The 21,682-nt window shown below is 34.3% G+C and overlaps 1 protein-coding gene across 1 annotated transcript in view; it reads left to right on the forward strand.

Moving 5' to 3' along the window:
- COG2 (component of oligomeric golgi complex 2) overlaps positions 1-21,682 on the forward strand; it is an 80,499-nt gene that overhangs the window by 10,959 nt on the left and 47,858 nt on the right. Inside the window, exons 2-7 of the mRNA XM_074223038.1 lie at positions 233-394; positions 1,767-1,832; positions 6,181-6,261; positions 7,326-7,429; positions 20,576-20,684; positions 21,493-21,672. Coding sequence (XP_074079139.1) covers positions 233-394; positions 1,767-1,832; positions 6,181-6,261; positions 7,326-7,429; positions 20,576-20,684; positions 21,493-21,672 — 702 coding nt within the window. The remainder of the gene's footprint in view (positions 1-232; positions 395-1,766; positions 1,833-6,180; positions 6,262-7,325; positions 7,430-20,575; positions 20,685-21,492; positions 21,673-21,682) is intronic.

Raw genomic sequence — 21,682 nt, forward strand, 5'->3', positions numbered from 1 at the left:
GAGTAATGAAGGCACTAACAGAATTTAAGTAACAATAGGGGATGCTCTTGTTTAATACAGCTTGAATTCTGCAGAAAGTGAATGTCTCTGCCATTTATATTGCTGATAGTCCTGTTAATTAGCTTGCCACAAAAATAGGTATTTTCTTTTGTGTTGTTTATCTTAACATTTTCTTTTTTGAATGTTGGAAATTATTGTAAATATTGTGTCCTGTTGATTTTTGTTTTTTCAGGATGACTTCGATGTTGATCATTTTGTGTCTGACTGTAGGAAACGGGTTCAGTTGGAAGAGCTTAGAGATGATCTGGAACTCTATTACAAACTGCTTAAAACAGCCATGGTGGAACTCATTAATAAGGATTATGCAGACTTTGTCAACCTTTCAACAAACTTAGTAAGCTTGCAAGTTGGATATCTATATAGTTTTTTGTTTTTTGTTTTTTTTTTAAATTTTTATTTATTTAAGGTAGTGGGTTTGAATGACTTGCCCAAGGTCACCCAGCTAGCTATATGGTTTTTAAAGTTCTTTTATAAGTGATTTTACATTTGAATTTTTTCATTCTAGCTTTTAACCTTGATTGATTTTGTTAAACATTTTAATTTTTTTGTGCATGTAGACATTTGAAAACCTAGTTTTCTTAAAGTGGGTTCCTGTATTGGTTATCTTTTTCAGTTAGCTCTAAATAGAAGCCAAAACTTTATTAAATAGCAGTAATATAATGATTGTGATTATTGGGAAATTTTTCCATTTTTTTAAAGTTAACTTCAGTGATTCAGTCAAATTGAGAGACCAGCCTCAAATAGTAAAAAGTAAAAAATAGGTTATTTTAAAAGAAATTTGCCATGGATTTTTTTTTTTGCAAGTATAATGCTAAATTGGAATTGGGTTAAGGGAATATTTACCATTAAATACCTTTAGGAGACTTGCTCTAAATAATTTATGTAATTAAACTCAGGAGGCCTATGATATCTATATGAAAAAGTTCAATTGCATGAGGATATTTTTAGAATCTTAATTTGCTCTGTAAACTATTGATAATGTAAAAGTAAACCCTACTCAACTCTTTTGGGATTCTAGAGATCACTCAAATTAATGATTACATTTTTTGCCTTTGGAAATTTACAATATAAAGCACCAATAGGTTGAATTGAACTCTTCAAGTGATTTTTCTACTGTATTCTATTTCTAAGTACCTTAATGTATTTTTTTTCTTTTTGTCTCCCCGGAACTTAAAAGGTCTTGGTGTATAAGAAATTAGTAAATGACTCTTAAGTCATTTCAGGTTGCTTAGTTTTCTTGAATACTATACTTTTCAAGAAATATAATAAAAATATGCTTTTGTTAATTGGTTATAGTAAATAGTAAAGCACATTTCTTTTCATTTGTTTTTCAAGTTAGTTTCATTTTCTTTCATCCCATCTCTCCTTCCCTGTTCCCTCCTCCCCTACTTAGTTTTCATTTGTCTTCACCTCTTTCTCTCCCTCTCTAATTTTTGAAACAATACAATTTTTATTATTTTCTTTATAGTTCATATTGTAAGACATGTTCAGTGACAGTAGTTGGAAAATTCTGTTTTTGTTAGTGTGATTGCTTGTTGCAGCATTTATAGTAGTAGTCTTTATAGAAAAGGATGTACTGAGGATTTAGTGTAGATTTCAACATAGGCCATTATAAATCTATTATTATTATTTTCTTGTTGATATTCATCATAACTATCACTCCTGATAATTATAATATATGTTGGTAAACACAATTTCCCTTTTAGGTTGGCATGGACAAAGCCCTCAACCAGCTCTCTGTTCCTTTGGGGCAGTTACGAGAAGAAGTTATGGTGGGTACAAAATAATGGAGTCATGTGCTGCATATTAAAACATAGAATATTGTTATTTGTAGAGAGAACAATTGTGTAAATTACTGTAGCTCCAACCAGAAATTAAATATTTTGTTTTACATGTGAAGTGATTTCACAATTTTTAAAAATTTTGATTTGTTGAAAAAGATGAAAGCAACAGAATTTGTGAATGAAAGTGAAAGACCCTAAAAAACCCTTGTTTATCTCTTTCATTCATGGAGTGTGTGTGTGTGTGTGTGTGTGTGTGTGTGTGTGTGTGTGTGTGTGTATGAATCATTGTCCATATATTATGTTACTAATGCATGTTACATAGGCCACTGAGCATTAAGGTATGTGGAATCAGTAAGGAGAAGACTATATTTATTGTACTTTTAAAAAAATTCTTTCTTAGATATGTGGGGGTCATTTTGGGAGTTAATTTGATCTTATAGAGCCCTTCGTATTATAGGTTGTTTGAACTAAATTAGAGGAATCTACTTTCTAAAAGCATTAGATCCTTAAGTAGTTACTAGGACATCTTGTAATCAGAATTTCTTCAGATTAGTAGTATTCAACTTTTTCCTGAGTAGTGAATTTTGATTTTCTAAGTCTTGTGATTGTAGAAGCTATTGATAAAATTGGTCATGTTGATACCCAAAACTCTTCCTTCTTGAGAATCTGCCAAAGTATTCTAATGTTAAAGGTGAGTAGCATGTTGAGGGCCTCTGAGGATCCTAAAACTCATGGTACTATAAAAAATATGTCATTATTGGAATATTACCTATCTTGAAAGAAAATTTCATGAATTTATTTCCCAAAATACTTAAATTTATCATTTTTATTTGTTTCATCTTATATATTGCTGTTGAATTGGTTTGTATTAATATGAAATACCTTTATTTTAACATTAAAACTTTTTTGTTTTTCAGGCCCAGTTTTTGGTCTAAACAGTTGAATGCTTGGCTTTTTAAAGAAATAATTAAAGTGTGTGACAAACTTGATTATAAACTACAGTTTTATGACCAAGTCTTCCCCATTGTTTATAAAAAAGATTCTCACTCATCTTACCATCCTTTTGAACTAATACTCTTTATCTTTCCTCCTTTCCCAGCCAAACAGCTAGGAAAATATTGTCTACACTTGTCATCTCTTCTTTTCCTCATATATTTTTCAGCCCTTTTTAATTTGGCTGTAATAGTCATATCTGCTAGTTTTTTCAGAACCTGAGGATGATAATGAATTTTTTTTTAAGTTCTCAACAGTGCCTTGAACGTATCAGGAGCTTATAATAAATGCTTGTTTCCTTCACACCTCCTTCTTCCTCCTGTCCAACTCTGATCCTAATTCATTGTTTATCTGTACTGTCTGTCTCAGATATATTCTTTTGGACAAACTCTGTATGAAATCAGAGAAATAGACATTCTTCATTTATTTGCTTTTCCATATGTAAATAACCAAGTCAGACTTCTTTGAAAATTATAGATTTCTTCTAGGATTTTGCAATATATTGGAGTTTGATGAGGTTAGTACAGTGTCTTAAAGAAAAAAAAGGCATTTTTCATAATTCTCTTTTGAACTGGCTAATATTTTAGAACATTTTAGACCCCTCCTATTCTAAGGAAAAATAAAGTTGTGAAAGTAACCAGTAAATTTCCCTTCTTTTTTAGATAGAAGAATGTAGGAAAATATGAAGTGTTTTTTGAAATTCCCTCTTAGGGGAAGCTAGGTGGTGCAGTGGATAAAGCACTGGCCCTGGAGTCAGGAGTATCTGGGTTCAAATCTGGTCTCAAACACTTAATAATTACCTAGCTGTGTGGCCTTGGGCTAGCCACTTAACCTCATTTGCCTTGCAAAAACCTAAAAAACTAATTTCCTCATGATTGAAGAACTGGTTCCCCTGACTTTAGCCATCATCTATGTATGGAATATTCCCAAGTTTATATATCAAGCCCTCATCCTGTACCTGAGTTTTAGGGTCAAATATTATATTTCAAAATGTTGAGAAGAATAGTGGGGGTAGAGATAACAAATTAAGTAATATTTTCTAGAGTTTATGAAAGAGATAGTGTTATAATTTGAGGCATGCCATAATCAAGTGAAGAAGAAATGAGGAAAATTTGAATATGTTTATAGGGAAGCAGGCAAGAGGCAGTAGTAAGGAGAGATTTTTGAACAGAGTGAAAATTATGATCAGAAAGGGGAATTTCATAGATCAGGATCGTGGTATTAGTATATTTATGGATGATTAGGACTGTGGGGATGATAGGGGAAATAGACCAAATGAAGAAAGGAATTAGGAGCCTATTTTGATAATTGAGGTATGATAAAATTAAGGTATATCTACCCCTGTTGAAATTAAATAAACAATTGAGTCAGATGAGTTTATGAATGTGAAAGCTGGATATCTGAGGTCTCCCAATTCCTTGAGTCCCCAAGTATAGATATTGGAATGGAGAGAAAGACTGAGACTATTATTGAACTTTTGAAAAGAAGGAAAGTGGTCTATAGACCAGAAGGTGACTACAGCAAGGATGTAGACATAATTAATTGGACCTTAAAGGAGGAATGGTTACTAAATGATGACTGAAGAGGGAAAGTTTGGATTTGACAGTGAGGACAAAGAGTTTTCCTATTCTTCTTGGCCTATTATAGTAGGTAGCATAAGAGAAGGATTGCTGTGTACTAGAGAGATCTAGAGATTCAGGAGGGAGCTACATTTTTTTGAATGTGAGGAAATGAGATAAGTGTGAGGCACAGAAGTTTAGGATGAAGGGAAATTTGTTAAGGATAAAAAAGATTCCAGAGGAAGTTTAGTAAAAAGGGATAGGAAGTAGAGAGAAGTGCTAAGAGTTGGGTAAGAGTCAGAATGGGGAGTGGTAACAGTAGAAAGGGGCTTTTATCTTGATATTTTTAACTGAATCACAGTGATTAGGTTTTGAGGAATTGATTTTGCTATCATAAAAACATGAAATAGCCATTTGACTTGAGTACTTTGACACTCCAGGATCCTCTGATTCCAAATGATGTCAGTTTCTTTTCCTTCTTGGCACAAGGAAAGAAGCCAACAGAGAGATCCTGTCCTATATTTGAGTTGGTAAATACTTGGTGATCCATTCCTCAGACCTTTCTTTTATGATATATAGTGTGGCAAAGGGATTATGCACATCAAAAGATACCTTTCATATAGAACATGCAGTTGAATCATGGTCAGGCATGTTCGGCCCTAATCTTGATGTGGACATAGAGTGTTGTTTTTTTCTCAGAGGATTGAGTGAAAGAAGTAGAATAGGGACATATAGATAGATATGTATATCTATATATTCCAGGATAAAAAAGGTCTCTGAATCCAATTCCTGAATATATTCAGACGTATAGTCTCTTAGGGCCAGAGTTTTTAACAGGAATAAGAGGGGAAAGGATCTTGGTGTCATTGGTAGTCCCTACCACCTTCCTGCTCATGTTGGTGGAGGGTAAAGAAATTGTAGTTTTCTCTTATGATTTGACAAAACCATCCATAATCCTAATCCAATGAACTGTTTTCACTTTATCACTTACCACATTTTATACATTCTCTATGTTCAATTTCTGAATACATCCTTGCCTTTCTATACCTTTGTTCATATTCACACATAATCTTAGAATGTCCTATTCACCAAATCTACATCTGTTTGCAGTCTTCCTTTTCTACTAAGCCCAGATTAAATATCATCCCTTGCACTAAATTTTCTAAGCCCCAAATTAAATGATTTCTCTGTTATATTATCTGACACCACTTAATTTTCTTATGTACTTAGATTTTATTTTATTTTCTTTGTGCCTGGCTTACTTTCCTCTACTAGAGTATGTCTATTTATCCTTTTTCTCCCTTAAGATCATACATTGCTTATAGTTTTATGTGATTAATTTTTGTTGAATAAACCAAAGTTTTTGCTTTCTTCTTTATTTCTAGTAATGAAGTCCTTTTGAGTCTTCTTTTCATTTTGTTCACTCTGGTTTAGATCTTAATCACGTCTCATCAGGATTATTAAAATAATTTCCTAATTCCTTTCTTCTTCTGATCTATTCCATTTATTACCCCCATAGTCCTAAGTTTCCTAAAACATCAATGTCATTTTATAGCATCCTTGTCCTATAACTCAAATTGCCCTACCATTACTTATCATATAAATATTCAGTTTTATAAAGCTTATGTCTTATAATTTCTCTCATAACACTTAGTACAGTACTGTCAGGTGGGCTTTCAGCATATATTTCTGCAACTAGATAAGCAAAAAGCTCCTAATATTATAGTTCATTTGTTCCAGTCATGAGTTCTTGTTTTTAACTTCTCTTGGCTTTTTTTTTTAAGAGCCTTAAGTCAACCGTCAGTGAGGGAATTCGAGCAGTTGATGAGCGAATGTCTAAACAAGAGGATATCAGAAGGAAAAAGGTATGAGCAAATATATACAATACCAATATAAAAATACTTTTTTAAGAAGAATAGTGGTAGAATATGATCAAAGGAAAATTAGCAAGGAAATATATTAGTTGTTAGTTTATTATTTTGTTCATTAACTTACTCCTCTTGGATTTAATTTTTTTTAAATATAGCAGTCTGACTTCTTTGTCACTAATGCTTGCTAAGCTTATATTTTCAGGATTATTTTTTGAAAATTTTATTTTTCTCATGTTTTTAAAAACCCTTCACAGGTTTCATCTTACCTTTCCACCAACCTTTTGAATTAAACAGGTAGATTATAAAAAAAAAAGTGATTTTTTTTTTTTAGAAATCTAGTCTGTATAATATATTTCACATATAAAAAGGTCTAGTCTTAGAGATAGATATTAATGGTTTGCCTGAACTCACACAACTAGTTAATGCAGTTCTGGGGCTAGAATAGAACCCAGGGCTCCTCTCTGGCTACTATTCTTCCTAATAAAAATGCTAATAACTGGCAGTTGTACAGATCTTTGAGTTTGGCAGATTGTTTAATAATCCTGAGGGTATTTAAAGCAGCTAATATCCCACTTTACAGATAAGAAAACTGACACAAAGAGACCTTAAGTAACAATACTCACAAATTCAGAACAAAATTGATTTTAAAATTTTATGGATAAAAGAAAGATGAGTCAAACTAAAGTTACGCAAGTGCAGAGCTAGGGATACAACTCAAGCCTGCCACCTAATCTAGTGATCTTTCTAAAAGACCATGTTGTGAGTAATCTTCCACAAAAAAGTTATTTATTAACATGTCTATAACCATGGAGGTTCCTAAAACTGAGAAGAAAACAAACCTTTTTGACAGACTTCTATCTACTTATTTCTTATTATTGTTTTCTTTTTAGCTCTTATCCATAACAAAAAAAAATTTTTGTAAAGAAGTGACTGTTTTTACCCATTTCTTCAATGTATTCTTCTCTGTTTATGTTTACCCTATTTCAGCTACTTAAGGTTGTAAGAATAAAACATCATGAAAAGATTTCTTTCTTATTTTTTTGCTTTATTCTTTACAGATGTGTGTCTTGAGACTTATTCAAGTTATTCGCTCAGTTGAGAAAATTGAAAAAATATTAAATTCCTCAAATCCTAAGGAGACATCTTCTTTAGAAGCTAGCAGGTAAATATGCAAGATAGTCATTTTTTTCCCAAATGTACCCATGAATTTTTTTACCTATAATATCAATCATAATTGACTTATCACTATTTTAAAAGTTGTAGCTTATTAAAAAAAGAACAAAATGTATTCATGTGAACTTTTAAAACTGCATAATATTAAAAGTCTTAAGTTTGTGACTTAGAGAAAAATCTCAGTGTTTTTAAACATACTTTCTTGAATTATATAACATTTTATTATATAACAATATATATAACATTATATAACATTTCCTATACATTATTTTCATATAATCATACTCTTGATAGCTCACTCTTTTAGTTTCTTAATTTCAGGAAATCAGAGGCAGAATGTTTTTGCTACAAGGCTTTTGTCTCTGAAATTTCCCCCTTTTGATTTATAACAGTCCTTGTAGACCTTACAGGCATGATGTAATACGCATTTGTCAATCTCTTTCAAAGTAGTGTAATCAGAAGTTCTCAAGGAGCTCTGGAAAAAGGAGTACTTAGGAGAGAAATGTGGACATCTACCTGAAACATTTTGTATTGGGAATAATGAATAGCAAGACTTTTTTGTTGAGTACCTCTTGAACCAATTCCCCAGAGGGGGAAGCTATTCTAAATTGTGTGGTACTCGAAACAACCAACCAAAATAATAATTAGTTGTTTTTCTTAATATTTATAAATATTTAGTAAGAAATAATTTATTTTCCAAAGTCAAATTACTAGAATTTTTGTTGAAACTTATATATTTTTAATCTGAAAAGTAGATCTGGGCTTATTTATCTGCCAACAAAAATTCCAGATGACACCTTAACTCAAGGAGTTAACATTACATATTTATAATTCATAATTATATGTTTAAAGTTCATTTTTTTAAAAGATAATCTGAAATTAATGATTTTTTAATTAACATTTTATTTGTTTTCCAATTATATACAACAGTAGTATCTACCTATCATTTTTTGTAAGGTTTTGAATTTTACAATTTTCCCCCCACCCTCCCTTCCTCCCCCCCACAGAAGGCTGTCTGATAGTCTTTACATTGTTTCCATGCTATACATTGATTGAAATTGAATGTGTTATAAGAGTAAGCATAACCCTCACCCCCACCCCCCCCCACCCCCAAGAAGATGAGAAACTTCAAGAATAGAGAGAGAGAGAGAAAAAAATGTACTTCAGTCTGTGTTCAGATTCCAATGGCTCTGTCTCTGGGGTGAGTTGCTTTTTTTTCTTTAATCATCAGAGAAATTGCTTCAATATTTTTCTCACAGTTGCTATTACTAGCTGTACCTCCACTCTATTCCTCCCCACTCTCTTTTATTCTACTCTCTCTCTCCTTTCATCCTGGCCCTGTTCAAAAGTAGACAGTACCTGAGTACCCTCTGCCTTGATCTTCCCTCTCTTCTATCCCCTATTTCCCCCCCTTTCCTCCCCCCATTCCCCCTCAGCCCATCCCTTTCTTCTCATTTTTCTCTAGGGTAAGATAGATTTCCTCACCCTATTGTGTGTATGTTATTTACTCTCTGAGCCATTTCTGAGGAGAATGAAGGCTCACTCATTCTCCCTTGCCTTCCCCCTTTCCACTGCATTGAAAAAGCTTTTTCTTGACTCTTATGTGAAATTTCTTAGCTTCTTCTTCTTCCTCTTCTTTCCCTTCCTCCCAGCACTGTCCTTTATCACCCATTGACTCCATCTTTTTACTATATTATACCATTATATTCCACTCCTTCCTGCGTCCTGTCTATATATGCTCCTTCTAACAGCTGTTATAAATGAGAAAATTCATATGCGTTATCAATATCTTCTTCTCATGCAGGAATACAAACAGTTCAATATCATTAAGTTCCTCATAGTCCTTTTCATCCATCCCCTCTATGGTTCACCCAAAGTCCTGTACTTTGAGATCAAACTTTCTGTTCAGTTCTGGTTGTTTCAGTAGGAAAGTTTGAAAGTCCCATCTTTTCCCCTGAAAGAGGATGTTCAGTTTTTCTGGGTAGTTGATTCTCGGTTGTAAACCAAGATCTTTTGCCTTCCAGAATATCATATTCCAATCCCTACAAGCCCTTAATGTAGATGCTGCCAGATCCTGCCAGATCCTGTGTAATCCTATGGAGCCTCAGTAGTTGAATTGTTTGTTTCTGGCAGCTTTTATAATTTTCTCTTTGATTTGGGAGTTTTGGAATTTGGCTATAATATTCCTGGAGGTTTTTCTTTTGTGATCTCTTTCAGAGAGTGACCAGTGAATTCTCTCGATTTCTATTTTACCCTCTGCTTCTAGGATCTTAGGGCAATTTTGCTGTATTATTTCTTGAAAAATGAAGTCTAGGCTCTTCTCCTGATTGTGGCTTTCAGATAGCCTAATAATTTTTAAATTATTTCTTCTGGATCTGTTTTCGAGGTTGGTTGTTTTTCCAATGAGATATTTCACATCTTCTAATTTTGGGCTTTTTTGGAAGAGTTTTATTTCTTCCCAATTTCTTGCAAATTCATCAGCTTCCTTTAGTTCCATTCTGCATTTGAAGGAGTTATTTTCTTCAGAGAGCTTTTTTATCTCCTTTTCCATCTGGCCAATTCTGCTTTTTAAGGCATTCTCCTCATTTGCCTTTTGTTTTGCTTTTTCCATTAGGCCTAAATTGGTTTTTAACATATTATTTTCTTCAGTATTTTTTTTGTGTATCTTTCACCAAGCTGTTGATTTGGTTTTTATGATTTTTCTGCATCGCTCTCATTTCTCCTCCTAATTTTTCCTCCATGTCCCTTAATTGCTTTTCAAAGTCTTTTTTGAGCTCATAGTCTGAGCCCATTTTCTATTTCTCTTGGAGGCTTTGGATACGGAAGCTTCAATTTTTTCATCATCCAAGTATGTATTTTGATCTTCCATGGGACTAAAGTAATTCTCTGTGGTCAGATTCTTCTTTTTCCTGTTATTTACTCATTTCCTCAGCCCTAGACAGCACTTCCAAAGCTTTGGGTTTTTGTTTTTTTTGGGGGGGGGGACACCCCACTGGGACTTTTATTCCTCCAAGGTCTTATGCTTTCTTGCCTAGCTTTGATATGTAGATGCCCCCCCCTTCTCTTTGCCCTGGAGCTATAAGGAGAGATCCAGCTTGGCTATTTAGTATGGAAGCCCAAACTGCAACCTAGATCTGAGTGTAGGCTAGCAGCAGAGTCCTACCCCAAGGGAGAGCAGAGAAATCTCTGCAGACTTCCCTTACTGTCTCTGGGGGTGCAGGCTGCTTTCTCCAGATTCTTTTTTTTTTTAAGTTTTTGCAAGGCAAGTGGGGTTAAGTGGCTTGCTCAAGGCCACACAGCTAGGCAATTATTAAGTGTCTGAGGTCGAATTTGAACTCAGGTACTCCTGACTCCAGAGCTGGTGCTTTATCCACTGCGCCACCTAGCCACCCCTCTCCAGATTCTTGTTGCAGATTCTGTGGCAGGTACTTCTCACTCCTAGCTCATTCTGGTGTAGCAGAGTTCTCTCACCACCCCTTCAAGCTGTGGCCAGTGATTGCTGGACTGGGCTGCACTGTGGCCAGGGCTGTTTTCTAACCCTCGGTCTTGGTGAAACACACCTTTCCTGTGGAACTTCTAAGTTATCTTGGACTGGGAAAATGTATCACTAAGTCTTTCTGTGTGTGTGTTCTGCCCCTCTAAATTTTGGCTAGAGTCATAATTTGTCGGCCATCTTGACTCCTCAAATTAATGATTTTAAAGGTACAAAATATCACTAGAATGATAAGGTTGTTGGCAGAGGGATAGTGACTGGAGAGCAATACTGTATTTTTGTCAGAGTAGTAGGTGTCTTGCTGATTTAAAAATATAAAAAAATTATGAAAACTTTTCAAATAAATAGAAATGTACCTTGAACCTAAAGTAGCACATGGGATAACTATTACAAATTTAATAGGCAAAATGGATAACTTTAACTATTACTACTAATCTCTGATAAGTCATTTAAAAAAGATTGCAAAGTGGGACAGCTAGGTGGACACTTAATAATTACCTACCTGTGTGACCTTGGGCAAGTCACTTAACTACATTGCTTTGCAAAAAATAAAATTTTAAATGTTAACAATTTTTTAAAAAAGATTGCAAGGAGATTATAACACTAGAACCAGACCTTTTTTTTTTGTATTATGAATTCCTTTGCTAGTCTGATAAAGCCTGATAATGCTTTTTTCATAATGATGTTTTTAAATAACTAAAATAAAGTTGAGAGTAGTAAAGAAAGCAAATTATATTTAAATAGAAATGTAATTTTTTTCTCCTCCATGTCCACAAACATCCTGGAATCTTATTTACAATTCCTGGATAAGAGTCCCTGAACTTGAATGTTATGAAACAACTTAAATGATATTTATTTAAATCATTAAAATAGAAAAGAATGCTAAATTTACATAAGATAAAACACGTGAGCTCTTATTTAACACTCAGATTTGTGTGGTTGACTTAAGAATTCTTATTAAAACTAGTCTAACATTAAAGCTAAAGCAGTTTTCTGCCTGTTTCTTCTAAGATTATATTACTAATTCTAAGAGTTTCTTGATTTTCCTTGACATAAAAATAGATGGAAACAAAACAATGCCTCCTAGTCCTTAAGTAATCAAATTTTCATTGAGCATCTCCTATGTGCAAGGCACTGTTAGGCATATATAAAGAAATATATATAGTGTATAGTCTTTACCTTCAATAGTGAAGTTAGAAAACAAGATATGTACATAACAATATAATTCCAAGGAGGAAAATTACAGATATCTTATATGAGGTACATAGAGTAAATCTTGTCAGATTTTGGGGGATGAAGTGTTTACTCCCATTTGAATTAGTCACACAGAAGAGATATTATTGAACTTAATGAACAATCTTTGCTTAGGAAGAAAGGAACAGGATAGAAATTCTGGGCAGGGACTAATGTGAAAGCAAAGTTGGAGAGGTGGGAAGACACAAGTTGTGTTCAGAAGACATTGAATGCATCAGTCTGCCTGAAAGTGGAAGATTTGTATTATAGTATAGTTGAAAAGTCAACCTGCCAGGTCCCACATGATCTCAGTAGCAGTTACTTCAGAAAGGCTAAGTGATTATTGGTGTCATTTCAAAAGTTCTAGACCATCATTGTATGTATGATTCCTAACTGAAACATGGCCAAAATATGAATTTATGCTTTCATCAAGCAGCATGGCTGTTTTGTGCCTGCTGTGGGAACCTTACTTTATATAATTGGTTCTTTTAGGCATTAATGTTGGATTTTATATATGTCAGGTTATTTGTCGTAATAGTAATTTGTAAGAATTTGTAGTAATAGCAATCTCAATTCAGTATCCCATTTTTTACTAACTTTCATAAAGCATATTAAGTATATGCATACCATGTGCTAAAGACTAGGGATACAAGAAGAAAAAAAATGGAGCTGAAAAGAGGAGGAGGGGAGATACAGGTACCTAGCATAGGAGCATGGTCCAGATGGCAGAACAGGTCCAAGAGGGAGAATATAGGCTGGCTAAGACCACTCTACAAAATGGAAGTCTTAGGAAGAAATTTCCAATAGAAAAGAGAGACATTCCAGTTTGAGGAGGCAAGATTAGAAAGCAAGATACTTGTGTGTCATTTGAACATGTATCTTTTTCTAAGTTTGGACTTATACATTTGGAGGCATAATTCTATAATAAAATCAAATAATCTGTTTATTTAATTTAACAAATATGAAGTAGAGGTTGCTAGGGGTATAAAGACCAAAATAGAATCTTTCTGTCCTTAAGGAGCTTGCATTCTATTAGTAATACAATATATATATATATATATATTATATATATATATATATACAGATAAATTGATAAAAAGAGGTACAGAGAAGAAGATTGTAAAAGACTTTTAAAATGTCAGGCTGTGGATTTTGTTTTATATTCTTGAGGCAATATCTTTAACAGGCTGTTTTGTTTGTCAGATGTTCTCCCCCATTAGAATAAGAGCCCCTTAAAGGCAAGGAACTATTTTTACCTTTCTTTTTATTTCCATTATTTGAATGGGTCCTGGCACATACTAAGTACTTAATACATTGCCTTCTTACTAATTGATTGAAACATGTTTCTTTCTTAGTAGATTGATATCTCAAAGTAGCAAGTTAAAACACAATCAGAGTATTCCTTTAGATATAATTTTAAAATGAGAATGAGATTTGAGGAGTTTTCCCCTTTCATTTACTATCTTTAATTGGTGGCAGATGATTATGTGGTAATCTAGATGTCCAGAGAGGACAAGGGAAAAGTAAAGCTTAAATGTCTAGAGATAATTTATTAGAGGACATTCTTTATACCTTGCCTTGGGATGTTGCAGGCTTCTGAATTTCAGTTTAGTTTGGGGCATGATGAGGCAGTTCTGCAGATTTGGATCATGTGGAATCTCCAAAGTTGAATCCCAGCTTTCCTTTTTTACTTAGGAAATGATCTATCTCTGACATGTGTTAAAAGATGCTCCATGCTATTTGGAGGCATATATTTCAGGATGGTAACTGATGGGGGGGGGGGGTGAAAAGTAGTTTTATCTACCATCTTGCCTTCCAAATATATATTTGGAGAGCTTTAGGCACAATAATAGGTTGAGGGATATGTGACTTGAATGTTTTGATTTACTCAAAGATAGTTAATGGGGTTTTATCTATGATGTCAGATGCTCTGGAGTCATCTGGTCTGAGATGATGAAGTTAATGGGAAAAGAGGGAGGAGCTTTTTTTTTTTTAGGTTTTTGCAAGGCAAATGGGGTTAAATGGCTTGCCCAAGACCACACAGCTAGGTAATTATTAAATATCTGAGGCCAGATTTGAACTCAGGTACTCCTGACTCCAGGGCTGGTGCTCTATCCACTGCCCCACCTAGTCGCCCTTGGGAGGAGCTTTCATAATTGATTTAAGGGGTAAAACCAAAAGCCCTAGGATCACTTAACATGGGATATATAGTTGTATCTGGTTGGTATCAGGAGAATGGCCTTGGGTGAGTAAAAAAGATCTTATAGAAGTGCTTATGTTTCCTGTCCCTTCTCCTTTGAGAGGGATACACTTTCTGCATATACCTTTTTTTCAATGAGTTTCTTGAAAGCAACAGATTGGTTTTTTGTTGTTTATTTGTTTTTTATTCACTCTATTACTCTTCTTCATTTATTAGATTGTTTTATAATTTCACAAAATTATGAGTTAGGTTTATATTTTTCTCCATTTGTTTCTAAAAATCTTTTTTTTCCTGAATTAGGATTGTTTCCCCTCTTTCTATCTAAAATAATACTTTGTCTCTTCATTTATTTTAGTTTAATCTTCTTTTAAGACAATTCTATTCCCATAGATTCTCATCCTCTTATTTTCAACCCCCAAGTGCCATAATGTAGAAGAAGAAGAGACCCCAGGATAGAATACCCTGTGGGATACTTAGGTTTAGTGGGCATGACCTGGATGAAGATCCAACAAAGAAAGAGTGCTCAGACAGGTAATATAGAAGAATCAATGGAACCAATTTTGAGTAGTGACCCAAAAACCTAGAGATAAGAGAGTTTCAAGGAGAAGATAATGATAAGCAATCAGAACCTGCAGAATGCTCAAGAAGGATGAGGACTGAGAAAAGGCCATTAAATTTGGCAATTAAGAAATAATTTGAAACTTTGGAGAGATCAGTTTCCGTTGATGAGATCAAAGACAGATCATAGAGAATTAGAATGAGAACAAAAGAAAAATAAATGGAGGTATCCTTCCCAAGGAGTTAAAAGGAAGGAAATATTTGGGATGATAGCTAATTGAGGTAGATCAAATAAGATTGGAAGAGACATGGACATGTTTGTAGGTAGAAAGCAACCAGCAGACAGGGAGAGATTGATGATAAGTGAGAAAGTGGAGATAATAAGATGATAATCTGCCAGATGGTATTGGATCAGTTGTGTGTATAAGAGAATTTCCCAATGGCCACCTCTTCACTTGTGATTGAAAAAAAAAGACATTGGTGGCAGAAAGCATCATGGTGATATGAGATGAAGAGTGAAGATGAACCTCTTGATGAGTGATCTGAAATTTTTTCAGTAAAATGTGAGGCAAAGTTCTCTTCTGAAAGAATGGAGGAAAGGGGAAGTCATGAGATGTTCGTGAAAGGTGGAGCAATATAAGGTGGATCATAGAAAGGCTTCTTGCTTTTATTATTTCAGTGTTGAAGCTTTTCCTAAATTGATCTGAAGGGAAAGAGATACTATTTCAAAATTTTTATTGACCTTAAAGTTGATAAATTAATAACTGTCCACAAATCTACCTGGCCTTCTGGTCTTTAAACATGAAAAATATGCAAAAGATGTAGTAATTGGAACTAAATCTCTAAAATAAGATGAAATAGTTTTAGAAAAAATAGATCATCTTATGAATAATATTTGTGGATTGTAATTGCACAAAAATATTTATAAATAAGGTCTTACTGCCTGTCAATAAATGGGTCAGTGATTTGCCTTCATTTATGCCAAAAACTCTGAGCGGATGGATAGCTCCCCTTTTACAGGTTTTGGGAAATTTAAAACAAAGAATAGAACAGGGAAAGTGACATCAGAGGATTGAGGGCAATATAATTGGTTATAGAGCTGAAATGCAGGGAGCAACATGATTAATTGGAAGTTTGGTAATGGGGGCAAGCAATGACTTCTCTTTCCCTTGACTGTTAAATTTCATATCTTTATCTCTGTATTGTATCAGTTGTTTGAGGATTATCTTACCTAAGTACAGACAAATTTATCACTTCCTAGACTGATCACTTAGTGATGATTTCTTTGGCCATGAAAACCTATGTGAAGGCATCCATTATTTCTTATTTTCAAAAGGAAGAACTTTTGGGAATGGAAAACATTTTCAAACTCTAGAGTATTGAGAAAGCAAAACCTTTGTCAAACCACCATGTCTCTTCTCTAGAGGTATAAAAAAATCCTATTTTTCTATTTTTAAGTAATTGCTATTTTAGGACTTAATTGCTTATTTTTTTTAGGTTTTTTTTTTTTTTTGCAAGGCAAATGGGGTTAAGTGGCTTGCCCAAGGCCACACAGCTAGGTAATTATTAAGTGTCTGAGACTGGATTTGAACTCAGGTACTCCTGACTCCAAGGCCGGTGCTTTATCCACTACGCCACCTAGCCACCCCTTAATTGCTTATTGTAAACAATAACAATCACAAGTGCTGATGGAGTGAATGGCCTTGTGCTGTACTTGTGGCAAATTGCCATTTTATCTCATTTGTAATAATTCTACTGAAAATATACTATGCATTAAATTTCCTTTGATAGGATTTGTAGAACATCAAATGAAATAATCATTCTAAAATTAATGACCTAGTTCCTCTCCCACCTTCTTAATTCCCTTTGCTTAAGTCTACTTGGTTGTCTTATTCTCCTTTTCCAATCCCTAATTTGGAAATGGTGTCTGTTATCAAGCTCTTACTACCAGGAGCAAGATACTATGGTAGGTATTGGGGATACAGAAATGAAATCTGTCTTTACCATCAAGTATTTTTTTCAGACTTGTAGTGCAGTAAGATATATATGAATTATTATATGCAAGTTGGGAATTGATAAGCATAAAAAATGAATAGTTTCAGGTGAAATTAGTAAAAGTAACTTCAGCACATTTTTCTTAGCAAAATGCTGCCTGTCAGTGAAAAAGTCAAACAATGCCTTGCCTCCATTTTCATACCAACATCTTTTTTTGTTTTGTTTCAGGGTTTTTTTGGGTAAGGCAGTGAGGTTAAGTGACTTTCCCAAGGTCACACAGCTTGGTAACTATTAAGTGTCTGAAATCGATTTGACAAGTCCTCCTGACTCCAGGGCCAGTGCTCTATCCATTGTGCCACCTAAGCTGCCCCCTTCCAACATCTTTTTTAGGAGAAAATACCTGAGGTGAACCATACATAAGTAAGAAGAGGATTTCTATTTGACAAAGTTGTAGTAGGGGAATAGAATGAAAAGTCATAAAGGTGGAAAGGGTCAGGACAGGATTTAGGAATGAGGTGTAGACCATCTGCTAGAATATAAGAGTTTGTGAAGAGGAAGTGTATAAAGACTGGAAATATAGTTGGAGGCAAATTACGGAGAGTATTCAGTGATGTTTGTATTTAATTCTTTTTTGTAAATGAACAGTTAATGATATGTTTGGAGTGAATTGGGAACATGATTCTGGGAATCAAATACAGGATAAATTGGATTGAGGAAAAGGCTGAAGTTAAGGAGACAAATGAGAAATCCATCATAGGAGACCATTTGAGAAGAAATGAAGTCTGGTGGTTGTAGTGGAGGCAGAAGGGAAGGAGAAGATGTAAAAGAGTCTTCAAAGATATGTTTTACAGACCTTACAATTAATTGGATTTATGGGGACTAATGGTCTCATATGGAAAAGATTTTGCACAAATTGTAGTTAAGAGTGAGAAGATAGTGATGGGAAAAAATATAGGTTTTGGTTTTTTTTCCTGGTTGCAATCAGGGAAATCTTTATGGCTGTTTAAGTGGGTGCTTAGCTAAGTAGTCTTAGAAACCAGACAAGGAAAGAACTTGCCATATTACCAATGTCACTTTTTTTTTTTTTACCTGCAGCTATTCTTTTTGCTAGAGAGAAAACTTCCTTTACCAGGGCACATTGGTGACTTCTCTCCAATTTAGCAACAGCTCTCAAAAATACCCTCTTCTGTCCTTTTGATGATGAGGAAATTGGTGGTACCATCATAAAGATGAGAGTTCTTGAAAGTGAAAAACTCAGGACTAGTCCTGAAGTTGGGAAAGCTCAGGATTTTTATTTCACTGGCCTGCACAGTTCACAGATTAAACTTTTTGCTAAAGAGACAATAAGCTGCTTGAGGACAGGCTGAATAACAAAGGTCTAGGAAAGAGTATCTGAGGGAAAGAGAGAAAGGAAAACAGTTTTAAGAGCTGGCTGGACTTAGACTCAAATGAGTCTGGGCCACAAGGGGAATTTAGGCCAGACTTTTATAGTCTTGTCTACTTCCTGTGCAGGGAAGAATCAGAAGAAAAGGGGAGAAAAGGGAGATTCCACCCTCTCTACTTGATTGAGGTCAGGTATGGAATCTGAAAGGCTGGAAGCTCTTTTTTTGGCAAATTTATATTTATCAGTGGAGTTACATTGAACAATAGGAGGGAATTGACATCTGATTAGGGCCTGTGAAGCCAAGGGAGCCCTCAGATGGACACAAAGAACATTTTCATAATATTGAAAACTAGGCAGATATTTCTCCTATATGCTAATATTTTCACCACTCTGGTATAGGTCCTCATTTCCTCATACCTGGATTATTGTAATTACCTATTAGTATGTCTGCTTGTCATAGGTCTCTCCACTAATCCATTCTTCATTTAGCTACTAAAGTGATTTTCCTAAACCATAAATCTGACCATGTCACTACTCTACTCAAACTCTTGTGGTTTCTTGTTGCTTCCAACAATTACAAAATGATCTGTTGGTATTCAAAGCCCAATAACCAGCCTCCTCCTACCTTTCTTGTCTTTTTATATTTTACTCCCCACCATATAATCAGATCCAGTGACACTGACCTCTTGGCTCTTCCACTAACAAGGCATTCCATCATTCAGCTCTCTGCATTTTCTCTGCTTGTCTCCCATGCCTATAAAACTCTTTTCTTATTTGTGCTTCTTGACTTCCTTGACTTTTTCAAGTCCCACCTAAAATCCTATCTCCTACAGAAGGCCTTTTCCAACCCATCTTAATTCCAGTATCTTTCTCTTAGATTTTAAACCCCTTGAGGACAGGGACTGTCTTTTGCTTCTCTTTGTATCTCCAATATGTAGTACAGTGCCTGGCACAGAACACATGCTTAATAAATACTTATTGATTATTTGACACTCTAATAGAATCTACCTTGCATATTTATTGTGAGGCTCAGATAGGATAATAAAGGTATATATTACAATTAGGATGGTACATGTTTTCAAACTTCAAATTACTGTGTAAATGCTAGCTACAAAATGCTAGCTACAAATAGCATAACAAGTACAGAAAAAATTGCAGAAACATGTAAAAATCAAAAATGCAGTTCAACGTATTGTTTAAAGTCCTATTTCTAATCCTAATCTTTGTACAGAGTTATTCATCTGTAGTTTAATACAAGGTGTCAGTGGTAAAAACTGTTGGCTATTACTTTGCCATTTATCATAGGCTCTAACATAATGCCCTGCACATACTTGGTTTTCAGTAAATTGGAAAAGATTCAGAGAAAAGGAAGTAATTTTCAAGCTTAGCCTTTTAAATAGTTGGATAGGGAAAAAGTTGACTTGAAATGGGAAGAAGAAAAACAGTAATATATGCATTGACTAAGTATGCAAGGCAAATTATGTAATATTTTAATAGTCACAAAATTTGAAAAAAATGTTCACAAGAGAATGGAGCCCCACAGAGGATCAAGTAGTTTTTCAATGTTAACACCCACATTTTAAAATACAAATTTTAAGTTATACTGTTTAGAGTCTCATGTATAATTATTTTACATTTTTGTATATTCAAATGTCTTTGTTGATAGTAACTAATTTAAAATTTTGTTTTTTAAAAGATAAATTTTCGGGGCGGCTAGGTGGCGCAGTGAATAGAGCACCGGCCTTGGAGTCAGGAGTACCTGGGTTCAAATCTGGTCTCAGACACTTAATAATTACCTAGCCGTGTGGCCTTGGGCAAGCCACTGAACTCCATTGCCTTGAAAAATCTAAAAAAAAAAAAAATCAACAAAAAAAGATAAATTATCTAGGGTAGCAATATAAAAGTTTTTAAAAATAATAGATAAGGGGGTGGCTAGGTGGCGCAGTGGATAGAGCACCGGCCCTGGAGTCAGGAGTACCTGGGTTCAAATCCGGTCTCAGACACTTAATAATTACCTAGCCATGTGGCCTTGGGCAAGCCACTTAACCCCATTGCCTTGCAAAAACTAAAAAAAAAAAAAATACTAGATAAGACAGACACTTAATGATTACCTAGCTGTGTGGCCTTGGACAAGCCACTTAACCCCATTTGCCTTGTAAAAAAACAAACCTAAAAAAAACTCAGAAGACATAAAAGTAACAGATAAGAGAGAACACAATGAATTAATAACACTTCATATATTGCAGTTTTCTTTTAATTGTTTTCTTTTTAGCCCACTTTTGACTGGGCAGATTTTAGAGAGAATTGCCACAGAGTTTAACCAGTTACAATTTCATGCTGTTCAAAGCAAAGGAATGCCTCTTTTGGATAAAGTGAGACCGGTAAGTATCATTTTGATTTTCATGTATTTATGACAGTTGAGGACCTTAACACATTTAGGAATGTATCTAGTTCGGTTTTTTGTTTTCCATAGTGATGCATCTGGAGAGGGACTGTGGTGTGTAAACAAAGGAACACCATACTTGTATTTAGAAGCTCTGAATCCTACTTTTTGTCACAATACTTACTAGATTTTACTAAATTTACCTTAGCAGGTAATTTAACTGTATGATGCAATGAATAAAGTGTTAGACTTGAAGTCAGAGAGACCTCAGTTCAAATGTTGCCTCAGACATTGTCTCTGTGATCCTGGGCAAGTCACTTAACTTTTTTCCAACTTTCATCTCTGCAAATCTTGAAGAACTATTTAAATTCTAACAGTTATCATTACTAGCCTCTTGGAGCTTTGAAAAAAGTGGGGCTTTTACTTGTCCTCCTGGACTCCCATGGGATTGTTATTATGATTAAATAATACAATGTATAAGAAATTTTTAAAAAATTATAATGTAAATACAAATATATGAAGAGTAAATTATATGTAACAATTACACATAATCCAGGAAGTGAACAACTTTAGGTTTTCAATGTTCTTGACAGTCTTTCAATGTGTAATGATTACAAGTTTCATTTAAAAAAAATTTTACTCTTTCCTCTACTTTGTGTGAGAAATTCTTGTTTTAATTTTTCAGGAATTTGAGTAGCATTTGACTTTGGTAAAATTTTGGTTTCTAGGAACAAGAAACTTTGTAAAAAAAAAAACGTTGTAATCCACAGGTTTATGGGTTTATATTTATTGCTTTTTTTTCCTAGCGTATAGCTGGTATTACTGCCATGCTGCAACAATCATTAGAAGGACTACTATTAGAAGGGCTTCAGACTTCTAATGTTGATATAATACGTCATTGCTTGAGGACTTACGCGACAATTGACAAGACACGAGATGCAGAGGCATTAGTTGGACAAGTACTAGTAAAACCATACATTGATGAGGTATGTACAT

The sequence above is a fragment of the Macrotis lagotis genome, chromosome 2 (assembly GCF_037893015.1).
Source record: "Macrotis lagotis isolate mMagLag1 chromosome 2, bilby.v1.9.chrom.fasta, whole genome shotgun sequence".
In the NCBI taxonomy this organism is placed as follows: Eukaryota; Metazoa; Chordata; class Mammalia; order Peramelemorphia; family Peramelidae; genus Macrotis; species Macrotis lagotis.